General features: G+C 41.2%; 1 protein-coding gene across 3 annotated transcripts in view; it reads right to left on the reverse strand.

Moving 5' to 3' along the window:
- Window positions 1-18131, reverse strand: part of bcas3 (BCAS3 microtubule associated cell migration factor) — a 274108-nt gene that overhangs the window by 250811 nt on the left and 5166 nt on the right. For all 3 annotated transcript variants that reach the window (XM_010868161.3, XM_010868099.3, XM_010868284.3), the window contains exons 2-6: window positions 17664-17754; window positions 17303-17357; window positions 16979-17054; window positions 15930-16036; window positions 7941-8022 (exon numbers count right to left, since the gene is read on the reverse strand). In XM_010868161.3, the coding sequence (XP_010866463.1) occupies window positions 7941-8022; window positions 15930-16036; window positions 16979-17054; window positions 17303-17357; window positions 17664-17734 (391 nt within the window). In that variant the 5' untranslated portion in view covers window positions 17735-17754. The remainder of the gene's footprint in view (window positions 1-7940; window positions 8023-15929; window positions 16037-16978; window positions 17055-17302; window positions 17358-17663; window positions 17755-18131) is intronic.

An 18131-nucleotide genomic window follows, 5' to 3' on the forward strand; every position in this document is an offset into this window, starting at 1 on the left:
ACAGTAATCAGTGGGAGCTCCTGTGGTGTGGCCAGGCCGTGTGGGAGAGCCAACATGCCTTCCTCCAGGCCTTCACAGAACACAGCCACTCACGTTCCTGTCATCCAACATCTTAACCTGTCAACGTATGGAGCTGGAGGCGAACACGGTTGCCATAAAAACCCAAGGGGTTCCATTGGCACATCGCGCTGAGGAACATAAACTATCAGTAAATAAAGTCAGTCTGTGTGTTAATCAAATGTGGACGCAAGCGAGGCCAACATGTTGGCTAGAATAAATGACGTGTTGTTTCAGTGGTTACGGCCTTTACATGGACAAAGGGCCTCTAGGTCATCTGAGTTTAGGTCGAAAACATTGGAACAGAACACACACACAATCGTAGTTGTGTTGTGTTTAGGTGTATTACTGTTTTCAGAAACAATAGGGATTACTGCCCACCTGTATATAATGACCCGCTGGTCATCTGAACACTCAAATCACATTCATATGCATTACTATTATAGCTTCATCTCAGAGTCTGGCTCCTCTCTAGGTTTCAACCCGACCAGGATGTTTTTCCTAGCATAAATGCTTTTGTTGTCACTTGCTCTTTTGGATTTTAGTCTGTGTATATGGCACTTTCTACTGAGCTATGACGTTACTACATAATTACAAAATTTTACATATGGAACACTTCAAATCAAATAATGTTGAAAAGGTGTACTATCCCCACTGATAGAACTCAACAAAATGTTAGGAGTTAAATGATTTGTGTTTCTGGGGGGGTGGATTACCTTTATAAGACAATCATTAAGTCATTTAATTTATTTTCTTAAATGTTACAGGACAATATAATATTTATTTGTATTCACTTTAATGCAATATTCTCTCAGCTCCACTTCGTTGAATATTATTTTCTGATTTTTGTTTAATGATTTTGTCTCATTTTTTTTCCCTTTCATTTGAATTACTATGCGCTTGAAACGTAACCTATGGTAAAAATATTCTCTTTAGACAATGTTTTATTTGATTACTGACATCCATTCTACCACTGAAGAGATCATCTGAGGACTCATAAATATGATGATCACGTCATCATCAATGCTCGTCTATTGTATTCTAGGGTAAGTGTATGAAGGGCCTTTATTCCGAACAGCGAGGACGGAAACAAAAGAGCATAGGTTACAAACTCCAGGATGCTGGACGAATAAACCAATTGCTCCCTTCGGAAAACCGCCACTTCCTCCTCCTCTATTCCGGGAAGAGGCCTTTTGCCTTATTAGAACCGACACCTATTTTCAGGACTTTCCAAGCACGCCCACCCAGGATCCTGACCGAAACAATTGGTCTTTTAACAGCTTGCCACAGAGCAACACTGTTTGTGCCGGCTGGGTTTAACAGATTGCAATCAGTGTCTCTCTTGCTGTCTTTCTCTCTCCCCCGCTAGTACAATTCATTTTTATTTAAGCAGACAGAGAATTGCTCCCCTCATGTGTTGGGTATCTGCTGCTTCTTATTACTGTCGGTGGCTTTCATCCCCATCCAGGGCCTTTTCAATGCTGTCATTGTGCATTGTTGAAATTTGCCAAAGGACCGGAACACAGAGCGAGAACAAAAAGCTGATTTTCTCACCAGAAAGCCACATGCTAGCATTTTGCTCTTTTCACTTAATTTCTGAATTATACCTGCAGTGACAGCAAATTCCAACTTCATGCCTAGAGAATAACTAATTGCCAGAACACGGGAAATCAATTCTATATAGGCTTTAGAGGATGTGAATGTGTATGCTTTTATATTAGATAGAACTGTGTGTGTGTGTGTGTGTGTGGTCCATAAAGTAAATGTGATACCTCTGATCTACTTTGAAGTCTCTGACTTAAAATGACTTAATCAAAACACTGGACGTTTTTGATTGGACTACTTTTCTACCTCACCTAGCCATGTTAAAATCCAAGCTTACAAATCAGGAAGGTCTGGTTAAGTGTATGGCAGAAAGTAGCTAAAAAGGGTTGGAGACGACCCAGTCTAAATCAGTGACTACTCTCAACAAGTCGAAACAATCAAATGCCTTGCTTTGGTGGTTTACGTGGTCAACACATAACACCAATGAAATATGATCAAACACATCAAATCAATTAAATACCTTGTTTGAGCGGAGCCTAACACAGTCAAAAATTCATATTGCTAAACCTTTTCAGCTTTTCTGCAACAAAATGCACACATTTCTGTTTATTTATTATTATTATTATTATTATACCATTAAGTCACATTTTAGAAATCCTATTTATTTTTTTCAAACTCAAATACATTTCTGTAGTATAGACTATTTCTCATAATAAACATACATTAAGTGGACTGTACGGTTGGTGTCGCCAACTTTTAGTTTATTGTCCCAGTTCTATGCTGAGCACATGCGAAGGGAGGGTTCTTGAAATGTAATGTCAAATAAAGAAAACAACAGCTGAAAGTCAGCAGACCATTCAAACAATTTAATCTAATACAAAAGTCTCTTAAGGAGGTGTGACACATTTTTGGAGGGAAGGATAAGCGAGAATCTTCTTCACATAACCTTTATAAATACAAATACCCCTGTAATACAATGTGGCCAATTAATGATTAGATATGACACTCCGAGAGAGACAGCAGGAGGACAGAAAGAGAGCAAAAGGAAAATACAGATGGGAGATGAGGAGAAAGTGAGATTGAATAAGAGAGAGAAAAACTGAAAAATGTGGGGGTTTTCACCAGAGCGCTGGCACTGAGGAACTCCTCACTCCGTTCTGAGTCGTCTGAGCCAGTTGAAGCCAAGCCAACAGTAATCTTACAGGACTGCCTTTAATATTAGGATGGGAACTGGAATAGAGAGAGCTCTGGCATGGGGCTTCTGACTATTATGGGGATTCTGACTAGTCTTTAATTCACCCATGATATATCACAGCAAACACACCCACACACACACCCACTCACGCACCCTTAAATGGCACACATTTGATTTTAGAGGAGATTCGTTGCCATGTTGAAACGCATGTCATAGGAGAAACAAGACCAATGTGTTTCACATTTCATGAATTCTTAATGATGAGCTCCCATTTCCATGTAAAGAGGTAAATGGAGCGGGGTCAACATAAGGGGCTTTCCTTTGAATTAACTTTTTTTTATTTATTTTTTTAATGTTCATAAATAAAAATGAGTAAGATAAGTTTTATAAGTGTTCAACAATGGGCTGGATAAAGACTGCCATTAAAGATTTAATGCGGTAGGTTGGTGAAAGAATCAAGAGAACTTGAGGACGCATTGGTAAAATATAGGAGCTAGTCCTCTATTTTTCTCACTCAACTGAAGCCTCATGTGATGCCTTTGACAGTTGCCTATCTGCTGGCCTTTAAGAACTTTACATCACACTAGCGAAATAATCAATAGTGCTATCACTAAACTAAACTCTAAAATTGCAGACACCACCACGAAATCTGCATGCATAACCAATTTACAATTTAACTCAAAAGGACTGGTGAATACACTTCAGCTGGAGTAGATACATCTGAGAAAAGTTTTGAATCTGGAGGGAGACAACATTATGCTAATGGCTAAATCCTGGGCCTGGAGGACCATTACCTTAGAGCGGACCGAAATCCTTGGAGACAGTCTCTCGCTAAAATTTTAATTTTCCCTACTCTCTTTGTGAAGGTAAGAAGGAATGGAGTCCATTTTTACCTCCACTTTTGGACATGTAGTTCCAATAGTCTGAGTTAAGAGACCTGAACCCTTCATCAACTGCTTCCACGATCACCAAACAAAGGAGCCTCAGGGTTGCGCGTTCAGGAGGTCCCTGAATATTCACTTAAAAAACTGTGCAGTTCATCAAATCTTATTGATTTGTGTGTGTTGGAGAATTACATAAGTGGCAAAATCAGGAGCTTAGCAACATAATCAGTGATGAGGAATATTTATTGGAACATTTTTGCTATTCAAGAATCCCTAAAAACTGCAAACAGGCCGAAAGCAGGTTTTTTACAAGTGCTAAGAAAAGATGCATTTATAACCCTGTTTCAAAATAAAGATGGGACGCTGCGTAAAATGTAAATTAAAAAAGAATGCAATGCAACCCTACATTCAAAAGACAATAGTACAAAGACGACAAACCAAATGTTGAAACTGAGACATTTTATTGTTTCTTGAAAAATGGATGCCCACTTTGAATTTGATACCAGCAACACATATCAAAACATTTGTGACTGAGGCAACAAGACAGGAAAAGTGGTCTAATGCTAAAACATCAAAGCCTGGTGGAATATCACACAACTAATTAGGTCAATTGGCAACAGGACTGTAACATGATTGGGTATAAAAAGATCATTCCGGAAAGAATGACTCTGTCAGAAGAGAGGATGGGGAGGAATTCACCACTCTGTGAAAGACTACGAGGGCAAATAGTGCAACAAATTAGGAATAACAAAAAATTGCAAAGACTTTGGGGATATCATCATCTACGGTACATAATACCATTAAAAAATTCTGGGAATCCAGAGAAATCTCTGTATGCAAGGAACCAGGCCGAAAATCAATATTGGACGGACGTGATCTTTGGAGCCCTAAGGTGGCACTGCATTAAAAACAGACACGATTCTGTAGTGGAAATCACAGCATGGGCTCAGGAACCCTTCCGAAAACCATTGTCTGTGAACACAGTTTGTCGCTGCATCCACAAACGCAAGTTAAAACTCTACCATGCAAAGAAGAAACCAGATAAAAACACCGCCGCCTTCTCTGGGCCCGAGCTCATTCAAGATTTAAGACTGAGGCAAAGGGAAAACTGTCCTATCGTCTGATAAATCAAAATTTGCTATAATGTTTGAGAATCATGGACGCCACGTCCTCCGGACTAAAGAGGAGAGGGACCATCCAGCGCACAGTTCAAAAGCCAGCATCGGTAATGGTGTGGGGGTGAATTAATGCACATGGCATTTATGACTTGTACATCTGTGAAGGCCCCATTAATGCTGAGCAATATATACAGGTTATGGAGCAACATATGCTGCCATCCAGACAACGTCTTTTCAAGGGAAGGTTGCTAAAACCGGCCTGCCTGTTTTGGCACCCTTCCCTTGAAGTTTGGGTGCTAAACCGGCCTGCCTGCAGTCCAGACCTGTGCCCCATTGAAAACATTTGGCACATTATGAAATGAAAAATATGACTCAGAAGACCCCAAACTGATGAGCAGCTGAAATCAATCAAGAATGATAAAACATTTCATTTTCAAAACTAGTCTCCTCAGTTCACAGACGGTTACAGAGTATTGTTAAAAGAGATGCAACAAAGTGGTAAAATGCCCTTGTCCACGTTTCAACTGTTGCGGGCTTCAAATTCCAAATGGGCATGTATTTTTCCAAAAACAATTACATTTCTCAGTTTCAACATTTGATATGTTGTCTTTGTACGATTTTCAATTAAATACATGGATAAATGATTTGCACATCATTGCATTCTGTTTTTATTCGCATTTTATACAGTGTGCAAACATTTTTGGAAACTAGTTTGTGTAATAAAGACCACAAAATTTATATCATACAAAATAATACGCTAGCTAAACTTTCTTTATAAAACTTTTATAAATAAAATAAAAATATTTCAAATTAAAAAATTGTACTCTTACTACTTATTTTTACTGGCAAGAAGAGCCACACCATTGTTTAAAAAAACATTGGCTTTGTTCCCCTCTCTTTCTGTTTAAGATTTATAAACAGAAACTTATTTTAAATATGAGTTAACAAAATCCTTTATTAGGCTAATATTCTCGGCCGATTTGTTTTCATCAGGTAAGCTGATATAATTCATGCATATACACTGCTCCAAAAAACAGCCGGCCCTCAATAGAACATGTTGCCACCTCAAGATTCGAACCCAGGTCGCACACGTGAAAGGCTGTGTCATTAACCCCCGACACCACGGAGCCATACGTTTGCTGGGTGTCAGTATAGCCTCTTGTCTCTATACTGAACAAATCCTTTTTTGCCACTGGCCGTTTTAATAGCTAATTGGCCATTTGAGAATGACATTGATACAGTTAAACTGACTAACGTTTCTTACTAACTTTTCCTCCACCACAAACAGCGGCTATGTATTGCATTTGCCACTGGCCATTTTAACAGCATCTTAGCCAGTAATAAGATTTACCAGTATCTACTAATTTAATGGAATAGTCATAAGAATTGAGCAATTGCTAGAGAGTCTGCCAAAGCCATTCCATTTCATGGCAAATAGTGAATTTTTTTCTTCCATGGCAAAACAAAATACTTTTTTTCTTTCATTTGTGAGTGACATTTATACAGTAACTATCAATAATGGCGACGATAACTAACTTTTTCATCAAGTGACAAGACGAGAGAAGCGTGGAATCTACCAGAAATAATTAATAAATTTTGTTGCTCTCAAAAGATTCAAACTTAGGTCTTCCACATGAGAGGCACTGTCATTAACCACGACGCCATGACATTACAAGATTCAGCAGTTGCTAGACTCCTTTGAGGTGTTAAACTGACTAACGTTTCTTATTAAGTTTACCACCACCCCAAACAGCGTCTCTGAACTGTATTGTTTTTGCCATTTATTAGCCAGTAATAGGCTTACTAGTATCTACTAACGTCCTAGGAATAATCATAAGAATTGAGCAATTGCTAGCGAGACTGAAGATGAACTATTCCATGCCAGAAACAGTCGAAATATAACCTTATACAGTTTCAGGTTTCGGTTTTACCCAGCGAAGTTTTCGTCAATACTTAATAATTCACAAATTGACTTAACGGTCAATGGAAACCAAAAATCACCAACCAACTGAGGGCTGTATTCAAACTCACACCAAATTTCCAATTAAACAACTGAAATCACAGGCTGTTCTAACTTGCATTAATTTCTTCATGGCAACTCATAATGTGACTCAGTACTGTGGATGGCCCCCACGTCTGTATGCACTCCTTACAACATCTGGACATGCTCCTGACGAAACGGCGGATGGTGTCCTGGGGGATCCCCTCCCAGACCTGGATCAGGGCATCAGTGAGCTCCTGGACAGTCTGTGGCGCTACTTGGCGGCGTCGCATGCACTGATGTATAATGTCCCAGAGGTTCTCAACTGGATTCAGGTCTGGGGAACCTGAGGGCCAGTCAATGGCATCAATGCCTTCGTCATCCAGGAACTGCCTATACACTCTGGCCTCATGTGGACGGATATTGTCATGTACCAGGAGGAACCCAGGGCCCACTGTACCAGTGTAAGGTCTGATCATGGGTCTAAAGATTTCATCCCAGTACCTAACAGCAGTCAGGGTACTGTTGGCTAGCACGTTGAGGTCTGTGCGACACTCTGAGGATATGCCTCCACAGACCATCACTGATCGGATTTTGCGGGCAGCACAACGTTCACCACGGCGTCTCCAGATGCTGTCACATGTGCTCAGTGTGAACCGGCTCTCATCTTTGAAGAGAACAGGGCACCAACGGCGGAGCTGCCAATTCTGGTGTTCTCGGGTGAATGCCAATCGAGCTGCACGGTGCTGGGCTGTGAGCATAGCTCCCACTAGAGGACGGCGGGCCCTCACACCCCACTCATGGAGTCACTAAAACCCATGACATTGATTCACAGTCGCTTCCTAACTGGACAGACATCCCTGAAGTTCAATTGACTTGGTGTTACACTGTGATGATTAAGTGTTCCCTTCATTTTTTTGAGCAGTGTATATGAGAATACAATACCCTGCCTAAGCTATCTACATTTTTATTTGACAAAATTAATGTTTTGTTTTAAGTTTTAGTATGCAATGATTAAAAAATACATATGCATACTTTTACAGCTTTCTTAAAAAGTTAATGTGTTAATACATTGCCTTATTCCTGCCAATTCCCCCCTCCATGCACACACGCCCCTCCCATGGATTCAAACCAATCTAGCCCTAGAGGCATGTACTCACTGATATGGGGAGCAGGCAAGATGCGGGCAGCTCTAACAGGTCCGTGGCGTACAGAAAAAAGCTCTTGGGCCTCCCCACCCAGCTAAGGAAAAAGAGGAAAAGCACAAGTTCAATACCATTGCATCAACAATTAAATATACAATGTTAAAGGCACAACACAAGTTTAGGCACATTAGCAATGTTTCCAAACACGGTTCACTTTACTTGAGGGCCCTGCGCTGTGTCCAGGCCTCAATCCCATAGAGAATCTTGGAGATTAGTCGGAACAGGCTGTTCTCAACAAGTTCGTTCTGCTTATGCCATCACTTCAGCGCGGAGCAAACACATTGTAGAATCCGAGCTCCAAAGAATTCGGACAGATCTAAATGGAAAGGTGCCTGGCACTGTACTAGATGGGTGAAACTAATAAGCTAGCTACTGAGTCAATACCGATTTTTCTGTAACAAGGGTTGGGTAAAAGACCTAGGCAGTGGTCCCATCCTGCATATACAAGGGTGAGACACACTGGATATGAAATGGTCAACAGTTTGTCCTAGTCTATAACGGTTTCTTCTGATGATCCGTGAAGCTGATCTAATCCAAGACTGACAGATTTAGACTGAATATGTCACCCCCATTACTCTACATTCATCTCATCTTACCAGAAGAAATGACACTATTGAACTCAGCTATGCCAATGCAAAGAAATGCATAATTATAAACTAAAAACAATGATGCCAGCCTATGGGATCAAACTACAGCAGGAAGGTGTAGTTAGTGATCAGAAAAAGGGACAATGTGATCCTACAGGCCAAAGTAGCATCACTAAATTATTACAGAAGATGACTGTTCCTTCCAAATCTGGGAAGTTATTTTCTAACAACAAACCCCTGATCACAAAGTATCTGAAATCAGAAATAATTGTACTGACTGCTCACACAAAAGCTGAGGGAGGTTAATTCAATCAAAATGAAATAAGCAGACGAAACAGATGATGGTGATGATAGAAAAGGTGATGATAGAAAAGCCCTTTCAGGAGGGTAAACCCACAGATTCTTGGAGGGGTGTGAAAACACTGGCAGGCCTGTTGTAGCTTACTTATAATTATGTGTTTTTAAGCACCATTCTCCACCACACATGACGTTTCCTCCAAGAAAATAAAAGCTATTTGAATTCAAATTGAATTTATACAGTGTAATGCTGAATTATGCGTTAATGTCCTGAGGGGCAAAGTTAACTCCAGAAAACCACAGTAGTTCAGTTTGGAGAAAGTGCTGAGAGGCTAAGAAGGCAGCAGGGTAAATTCAAGAGACAATGTGGGTGCCCACGGTTGTAACAAAGACAGATTTGTTCACACTGTAAGAAAAATTATCCATTCCAACTGAGTAAAAAGGGGAAGGGAGAGGTGGTTGAAGTGCCAACTTTGTTACCACAGAAAAGAAAAAAAAAAGCACATAATAATAAAGGTCCCCAAAGCACTGCCATGCAAATCAGCAGCCTACTCTTACTGTCCCTGAGCCAATAGGACATTGCATCCCTTTGATATTTCTAAAGAAACTGTGCACAAACATTACATTTTAAAAGCCCGTAATATAATAAGTGCCTTTTTAATTATAACAGCAGTAATAGATAAATAAAGGCAGTTGGACATGTTACTTATACTTTTCCATCTTATAGAAAGACATGAACACATGAAAACACAAGATTCACTAATCTTTTTTTATATGAAATGTTACTTGTGTTGTGTTTAAGTGTTCATTCCCTTGACTGAAAAATGAATGTCACTGAGTAGTTAGAAACTATCTTTTGCAAAATAAAACTATTTGTGTTCAACCAGCTTTCTGCACATCATGCTCATCATCATGTTCCAGTTCTTAAATAGTATGTACTGTGGAGCTACAATGCGGTCATTCTGAGAAGCTACAGTAGGTAAAGATCCAGAATATGTCTAAGGTAAGTTACTTTCTGGCTATAATGTTGTGTTAGACGCAATGAGAACTGTTAATATAAATGGCAGCAGTGTGCCTGCTCTATACTCCAGAAACGCAAGGTCAACCCCCTACTTTAGAGAGAGGATTGGATAGTTGGTCAGGTCAGACCAACTGTGTGTTCCATGGTGGCTCTGACACGTGTAACGGTACATTGTTTTAAGCATTAAGCCCCACTTTGTGATTTTTTGTGTTAAATTACAGTGAAACGTACATTATCACATTACGGTTGCCCTAATCCTTGTGTCTTAAGTAGATAAGTACATCCGAGGATGATCGCTCTTCTGCGCAATTAGTTGCCTCTTTTCAAAGCGGTGGATTGGGGCTGTTGGTTTTATTAAAAGTGCAGCTCGACCCAGCGGTGGAAGAGAGATTAAATTAGAGCGTCATGAACAACTAGCAGGTGAAAGAGATACAGAATTCTGGCACAGAAGGCCTCCATCTACTTTTCCACCATGAGATGAACTTATAGATACCATTGTCATGTTTGAAGGAAGAGCATCCAGCATTACCCTTGAATATGGTTAGCATGGGCTTGTGAAGCTTCCTTCATACTAGATGCAGAGATTCCTAACTTTCCCTTTTCAAAATCATCCGACTGGTGTTGTGGAAGAGAATTTTGTCTCTGTACTTCCTCCTTTAAGAGTTCTGATCGATGAAACTGCCATCACACTGGGTGAGTAGGGCAGGGCTTCACTGTCAAATTCCTAAACTGCCCTTGTAAAGGAGCACAGGACAGGGAATAAGTGAGACTATGGTGGGAAAACAGAGAGTGTGTGGAAGGGAATTTGCCAGATTGTGTGTGGTGGAGAGTGGGGGATTATTGGGGGGGGAATAGAAGGATAATGATAATGCGCCAGGCATTGTGCATTACCCAACAGCTCATCCTCGCTTTCCACGGCTTTGTGTGACATGACAACATACAGCTCTGCATTCCGCCATTACATTAGCAGACTGCCCACACAGCTGCAATATGCCAAATTGCTTCTTGATGTGTGCGTCTGTTAAGCAAAAAAAAAGTACTTTTATAAAGTATTTTATTCATTTCAATTGTGCGCCTTTATGATAAGTTTTTTGCCGTCGTGGGAACTTGTGTACACTGTGTTCTAATCTGTAATACCATAATTGTGACTCCCAATATCTGGGCCATATTCACAAGTGAACACAGAGACATGTTGGTGGGGGATGAATATGAGAGGTTTGTGAATAAATACTCGGAAACAAACCAAAGTGCTCTTTCCATCTTACCAAATGTTATGCGTGTCCCATTTTGCGTGTGAAAAGCACACATGTGGAGTCTGTTTTCACTGCGGAGCTACAAACAAGCCAGCAGACTAGTGGTGATAACTGAATCCCATGACGGCTGACTCAGAGTGTTTCTGGCCGTCCTCACACAGGCCAGGTTTAATGACAACAGGGCACACCCAGACACGTCTCTGCAAAATGTGCCATTTCCCCCAACACCTCTTCAGACCAACAAGAAGCCAACACTAGTCTCTATCTGTCTGGGGCCAGACGGCCCACACCTCTCCAGTGAAAGAACCCTCACTTTCTGAGGGGGCCAGCAATGCCTGTACGCATACACACAGCTGGGCAAGTTCTACACCTACACACTGCCTCTGTCGGGCCAGTCTGGTGAGGAGTGTGCTTGCATGCGTGCTATTACAGAGGGTGTGGGCTTAGCAACTGTCACAAACACTTTACAGCCACTTAGGGTCTGAGACCAAGACACTTTTATCACTTACTAAGAAAAAAGTTTTACCCTGGAAACATGCCATACAGTCCACTGCCAAAACTAGAGAAGAGGGGAACGAACTGGAGGTAAAGAGGAGCAACATGGTAACATAATTGACTATATTGCAGGGCCAGGGTCAATTCCTAGTCCAACCAGAGACAATACATATTTAAGAGCTCAACCCAACTCCAGAATGGTACTAGCATATGTAGCACTATAGCGAGCACACACTCGCACATCTTTTCCAGGTGTGTTTTTTCCATAACCATATCACACCCGTCACACAGACAGTCAGTCTGTCAGACAGACAGCCTATCACCAGACAGACAGCCCACCATCAGACAGACAGCCCACCATCAGACAGACAGCCCACCATCAGACAGACAGCCCACCATCAGACAGACAGCCCTCCATCAGACAGACAGCCTTCCATCAGACAGACAGCCTTCCATCAGACAGACAGCCTTCCATCAGACAGACAGCCTACCATCAGACAGACAGCCTACCATCAGACAGACAGCCTACCATCAGACAGACAGCCTACCATCAGACAGACAGCCTCTCTGCGTGTCAGTGTGTGGAGCACAAGAGTGTGGCGTTTCCCTTGTGGCCTGTGGATGTTTAGAAAGAATTGATTAAGGCCTTAGTCTGTTTAGATCTCACAGGGTGCATGTTGAGCTTGCGTGTTTCTGTGACAGTGTGCACGTGAAACCCAATAGTCCTAAAGAGAGGTATTTGCAGACTTGCGGGTTATTCGTTAAGTTGTAGAGCTGGCAAAATCCTCTAATGAATTTCCAAGAGAATTACTCCTATCCAATATTCTTATAAACATCTTTACTGTGGTTAAACATTTGTCAAAAGTTCAGATCATTTAATTCAACAATACTTTCCTACTAGTTTTGTATGTATGTATGTATGTATGTATGTGTGTGTGTGTGTGTGTGTGTGTGTGTGTGTGTGTGTGTGTGTGTGTGTGTGTGTGTGTGTGTGTGTGTGTGTGTGTGTGTGTGTGTGTGTGTGTGTGTGTGTGTGTGTGTGTGTGTGTGGGGAATGTGACAAATATAAGCACTCACAGCATTTCTATTGAAAAAGTCATTTGGCGTTGTCTATATGATCTCACACGATCGCAGATATCACCAGCAAAGACAAAACCAATCAAACTGAGGTTTAGGCATGGCACTGACTGTCGAGGGAGGGGTTGTATGGCTCTCTGTTTCAATAGGCTAAAATCAGTTGTCCATCTTATTTTGTTTTCTTAACCAATGACTCAATTGCTATTTGGAACTTCTTACAAGAAAGGAGATTTCAGGTAGATGGTCATGTGATAGATGTGGACTTTAAAGAAAGTAGCTGTAACACCCTAGTCTATCCTGACATCTAGTGGAAGACAATGGTAATGCAACAGCAGTCAACAATTAAGATGTCAATAACAAAAATCCTAATGACACAGTCTGAACGGGCAACAACTTATGAAGAATTTGAATTGTTCTTTTCAAATGTCTTATTAATGTATTTAAATTGCCATTGCAATCCTTTTTAGAAATTTGTTGTTTACCTATACCAAAAATAACTAAAACACATTTCTAAATATACAACTACAGTGGTGTGGAAATATTATAGGATCATGTTCATGGAAACATTCTAAGTTATAATCAACCTACGATGTGAAATGATATGGGAATGTGACATTCACTTTTTATAAAAGACTTGACAAACTAAATAAACCTCGCCACCAAAAAAGTTGAGACGTTTGTAAAGATGTATGAAAAATATACTCAATATAAAATAGTACAAAGACAACATTTGAAATGTTGAAACTGAGAAATGTTATTGTTCCTTGAAAAAAATATGCCCACTTTGAATTTGATGCCAGCAACATGTTTCACAAAACCTGGGATGGGCAACAAAAGACTGGGAAAGTTGTGTAATACAAAAAAAAATAAACCTGCTGCTACATCTCACAACTAATTAGGTTAATTAGCAACAGGTCCGCAACATGACGAAGTATAAAAAGAGCATCCCAGAGAGGATGAATCTTTCAGTGCCACAACTCTAGAACAACGTATCACAATGTAAAATTGCAAAGGGTTTGGGGATCTCATCATCTAGGGTACACAATATCATTAAACATTCAGAGCATCCGGAAGAATCGCTGTACACAAAAAGGGCTGAAGAACAATATTGGATGGCCTTCATCTTTGGGCCCTCAGGCGGCACTGCATTAAAAACAGACATGATTCTGTATTGGAAATCACAGCATGGGCTCAGGAACACTACAGAAAACCACTGTCTGTGAAAACCGTACATCCCCGCATCCACAAATGCAAGTTAAAACTCTACCATGCAAAGATTTAAAAAAACATCCAGAAACACAGGTGCCTTCTCTGGGCCCGAGCTCATTTTAGATGTACTGAGGCAAAGGGGAAAACAGTCCTGTAAGGGGGCTGAAAGACTACTGTGTATGCCTTGAATCTAAAGTCCCAGGTTAAAGAGGAGAAGGACCATCTGGCTTTTAATTAGAGCACATTTCATAAGCCAGCAATCTGTGATGGTATCGGGGTGCATTAGTGCACGTGGTGACTTGCACATCTGTGAAGGCACCATAGATGCTGAACAATATACACCGACCAGCCATAACATTATGACCAGTGACAGGTGAAGTGAATAACGCTGATAATCTCATTATCATGGCACCTGTCAGTGGGTGGGATATATTAGGCAGCAAGTGAACATGCTGTCCCCAAAGAGAAATGGGCAAGCGTAAGGATCTGAGCCACTATAACAAGGGCAAATGGTGATGATTAGACGACTGAGTCGGAGCATCTCTCCGAAATTGCAGCCCTTGTAGGGTGTTCCCAGTCTGCAGTGGTCAGTACCTATCAAAAGTGGTCCAAGGAAGGAAAAGCTGTGAACCGGCGACAGGGTTATGGGCGGTCAAGGCTCATTGATGCAAGTGGGGAGCGAAGGCTGGCCCGTGTGGTCTGATACAACAGACGAGCCACTGTAGCTCAAATCGTTGAAAAAGTTAATGCTGGTACTGATAGAAAAGGTGTCAGAATACACAGTGCTCCGCAGACCAGTCAGGGTGCCCATGCTGACCCCTGTCCACTGCCGAAAGCGCCTACAATAGATACATGAGCATTTGAACTGGACCCCAGAGCAATGAAAAAAGGTGGCCTGGTTTGATAAATCACGTTTCCTTTTACATCACGTGGATGGCCAAGTGCATGTGTGTCGCTTATCTGGAGAACCCATGGCACCAGGATGCACTATGGGAAGGAGGCAAACCGGCAGAGGCAGTGTGATGCTTTGGGCAATGTTCTGCTGGGAAACCGTGGGTCCTGCCATTCATGTGGATGTTACTTTGACACGTACCACCTACTTAAGCATTGTTGCAGACCATGTGCACCCTTTCATGGCAACGATATTCCCTGATGGCATTGGCCTCTTTCAGCAGGATAATGCGTCCTGCTAGAACGCAAAATGGTTCAGGAATGGTTTGAGGAATACAAGTTCTAGGTGTTGACTTGGCCTCCAAATTCCTCAGATCTCAATCCAATCGAGCATCTGTGGGATGTGCTGGACCAACAAATCCAATTCATGGAGGCCCCACCACGCAATTTACAGGACTTAAAGGTTATGCTACAAACGTCTTGGTGCCAGATACCACAGCACACCTTCAGAGGTCTAGTGGAGTCCATGCCTCGACAGGTCAGGGCTGTTTTGGCGGCAATAGGGGGACCTACACAATATTAGGCACATGATAAAACGACAAATACTGCAAAGGAGACCCCAAACTGTTGAGCAGCTACAACCCTATATCAAGCAAGAATGGGAATACATTCCACTTTAAAAACTACACAGTTCCCAAACACAGTGTGTTGTTAAAAGAAGAGGTGATGCAACACAGTGGTAAACATGTCCCTGTCCCAACTTTTTTGAAACGTGTTGCTGGCATCAAAATGGGCACATATTTTCAAATGTTTCAACATTTGCTATGTTGTCTTTGTACTATTGTCTATTCAATATCGGGATTAAATGATTTGCATATCATTGCATTCTGTTTTTATTTACATTTTACGCAGCATCCCAACTTCTTTGGAAAAAGGGTTGTAGAATTTCACTTCTACTAATTCAATTCAATACAATTCAAGCAATATCCACTGTCATAGTACAGATACACCCGGTTCTGAAATGCAAAGCTAAATGAAGCTGACAAGTTGTGGAAGACCCTGAGAAGGTCTCGCTCATTTTGAAGTTAAGTGTCCAAATGTGTTGTGTACTCACCGATATGCTCCAGATCTGCATCCCGTCAGCGTAGCCAATCATGAGGCAGAGGGGAGGGTCACTGCTTCCACTGTGCATTTCCAGAAACTCTGGGGAGCGGGCTGTATCTGGAACACACGGAAACAAAGAGGAAAGACATTTTGGATATGATTTAGATTAATTTGCTGAATACAACGTACTAAATAAATGACAAATTGAAATGTACCACATCTATAATCTCAGGCAGGGAGGAGACAAGGCTGGGACGTCTCATCCCCCACAAACAGACTATTCTAAATCACTCTATTAGCAACACATGAATCCAAAACCTTCAATGGCCTGTAGGATTCAATTGACCTGAAAGGTGGCCTCGGGCCACTGCTTAGCTTTGAAGATAATAATAAACGTTCAAGTATTCCAGACAATTACTTTGAATATAACTTCATACATTCTGCTTTGTAGTTTACATTGGGCATGCAAAGACGCAGGGCTGGAACAGCAAAGCCTGGAAGCCAAACGGAAGTCCTCTTCAAAGGTTAGCGTATATAACGTTTTGGTGCAATGTTTCAGAAGCACAGCCAAGGATGCCTTGTGTAATCAACACAGGGGCTGTCAGAGTAGACTGACAGGGACACGTCTGACTCACATACGGGTGGGCAGACACGCGCGCGCACACGCACGCACACGCACGCACACGCACGCACACGCACACGCACGCACACGCACGCACACTCTCACGCACACATGCACACAGGTGCCACTGAAACACACCAGACCTGTCACTCATCCTCCCACACAGACACGAACCATCAAATGGTTCACAAACATTGTCTGTCTGCCAAAGGAACGATTCATGTCATGTTTAAATTGTCTTCTTCCCATGACGGGCAAGAAGGCCCTTTCGCCACACTTTATTTCAATCCAGATATTCTAAAACATGTTTATACAGCTTGTGAGGGTGTTAAATCCTAGAGAATACCGGGCCAGTTGCCACTGTCATTAAACTGTGTGTCTTTACCATAACACATTTGCGAGGGGAAGATCATTTTTGAAACAGTTTCTAAACTTACCATTGATGTCAGCCTTCTCAAATCGGACCCAAACTATCTTCTCTTTCTCATCAGTTGGAGGGGCACCTGTGTATGCCTTGAATATGGACCAAAGACAAGGGCTAGATGAGTACTACTCAGCTGAAATTATTTATTCTGTTCATAAATGAGTGACTTACTTAATACCACTATCCAACTTTTTGTCCCAGGGCCTATACGAAATATCCCTTGAGTCTGTGTAAACCAGTACATCTCAATTAAAAAGAAAACGCGCATGTGTAAGAAACGTTAAATGTAAATGTGTGATCCTGTAGAAAAGGCGACAATGAAAAGTTGCACTTATACCTGTGGGACCACATCTTGGAGAAAAGTCACAACACTCTCCATATAAGACTGCTCACTGTAACAACATAAGAGACAACATACAGAATGTCTAAGTGTTAGAATTATGGCCATGGCCGTATTATACATCAGATTCCTTTAACTTGGCTGAAATAGTTCCACATCCTCATAAGGTACATCATTTAAATGAAAACCCATCGCTTTAGAAACATATTGATCCAGGTCTTTTTTTTTTCCCTCCAAAAATTATAATCAGTTAGCAGGTGTGAAAAGACAATAACAAACATTACACAGGTCACTGTTAGTCAATGCTGCATGTTTAATGTGCAACAGCTGAAGACATTGTGATTTTGTGTGTCCTTACGTGGCTGCTTGAGCACGCACCACCACCCCTCCAGCACAGCGGCTTGGTCTGCGCGGGGAGTCTGACGCCATTCTGATTCAAAGTCTTAATCCTAAACGAAAAGGAACAAGTTAATCATCTCATAGATGTTTTTATAAGGGTTAAATCTCACTGGGTCAGACCTCCACATAGGGCTTTATTTACACTATTGTAGTGAAGTAATATGCTCTTAAATAAAATATAAACAAATATTTCCCATCATATTATTGCTATCAGGTACACTAGTAGTTCATAGCACATTTTCTGTGCATTATCCCAGAAAACCACACTGAACAGACCTGCCATCATTAAAAGATAATACGGAAAACAAAGACAAATACTGAAAACGTCATTTGCAACTTCCAAAGAATATATATATATTAAGTATGTTTATTTAAATCTAAAAGTGTAACTGAGGAATAATCAAAGTTGACAATTGTATTATATATT

Source organism: Esox lucius, chromosome 1, assembly GCF_011004845.1.
Source record: "Esox lucius isolate fEsoLuc1 chromosome 1, fEsoLuc1.pri, whole genome shotgun sequence".
NCBI lineage: Eukaryota > Metazoa > Chordata > Actinopteri > Esociformes > Esocidae > Esox > Esox lucius.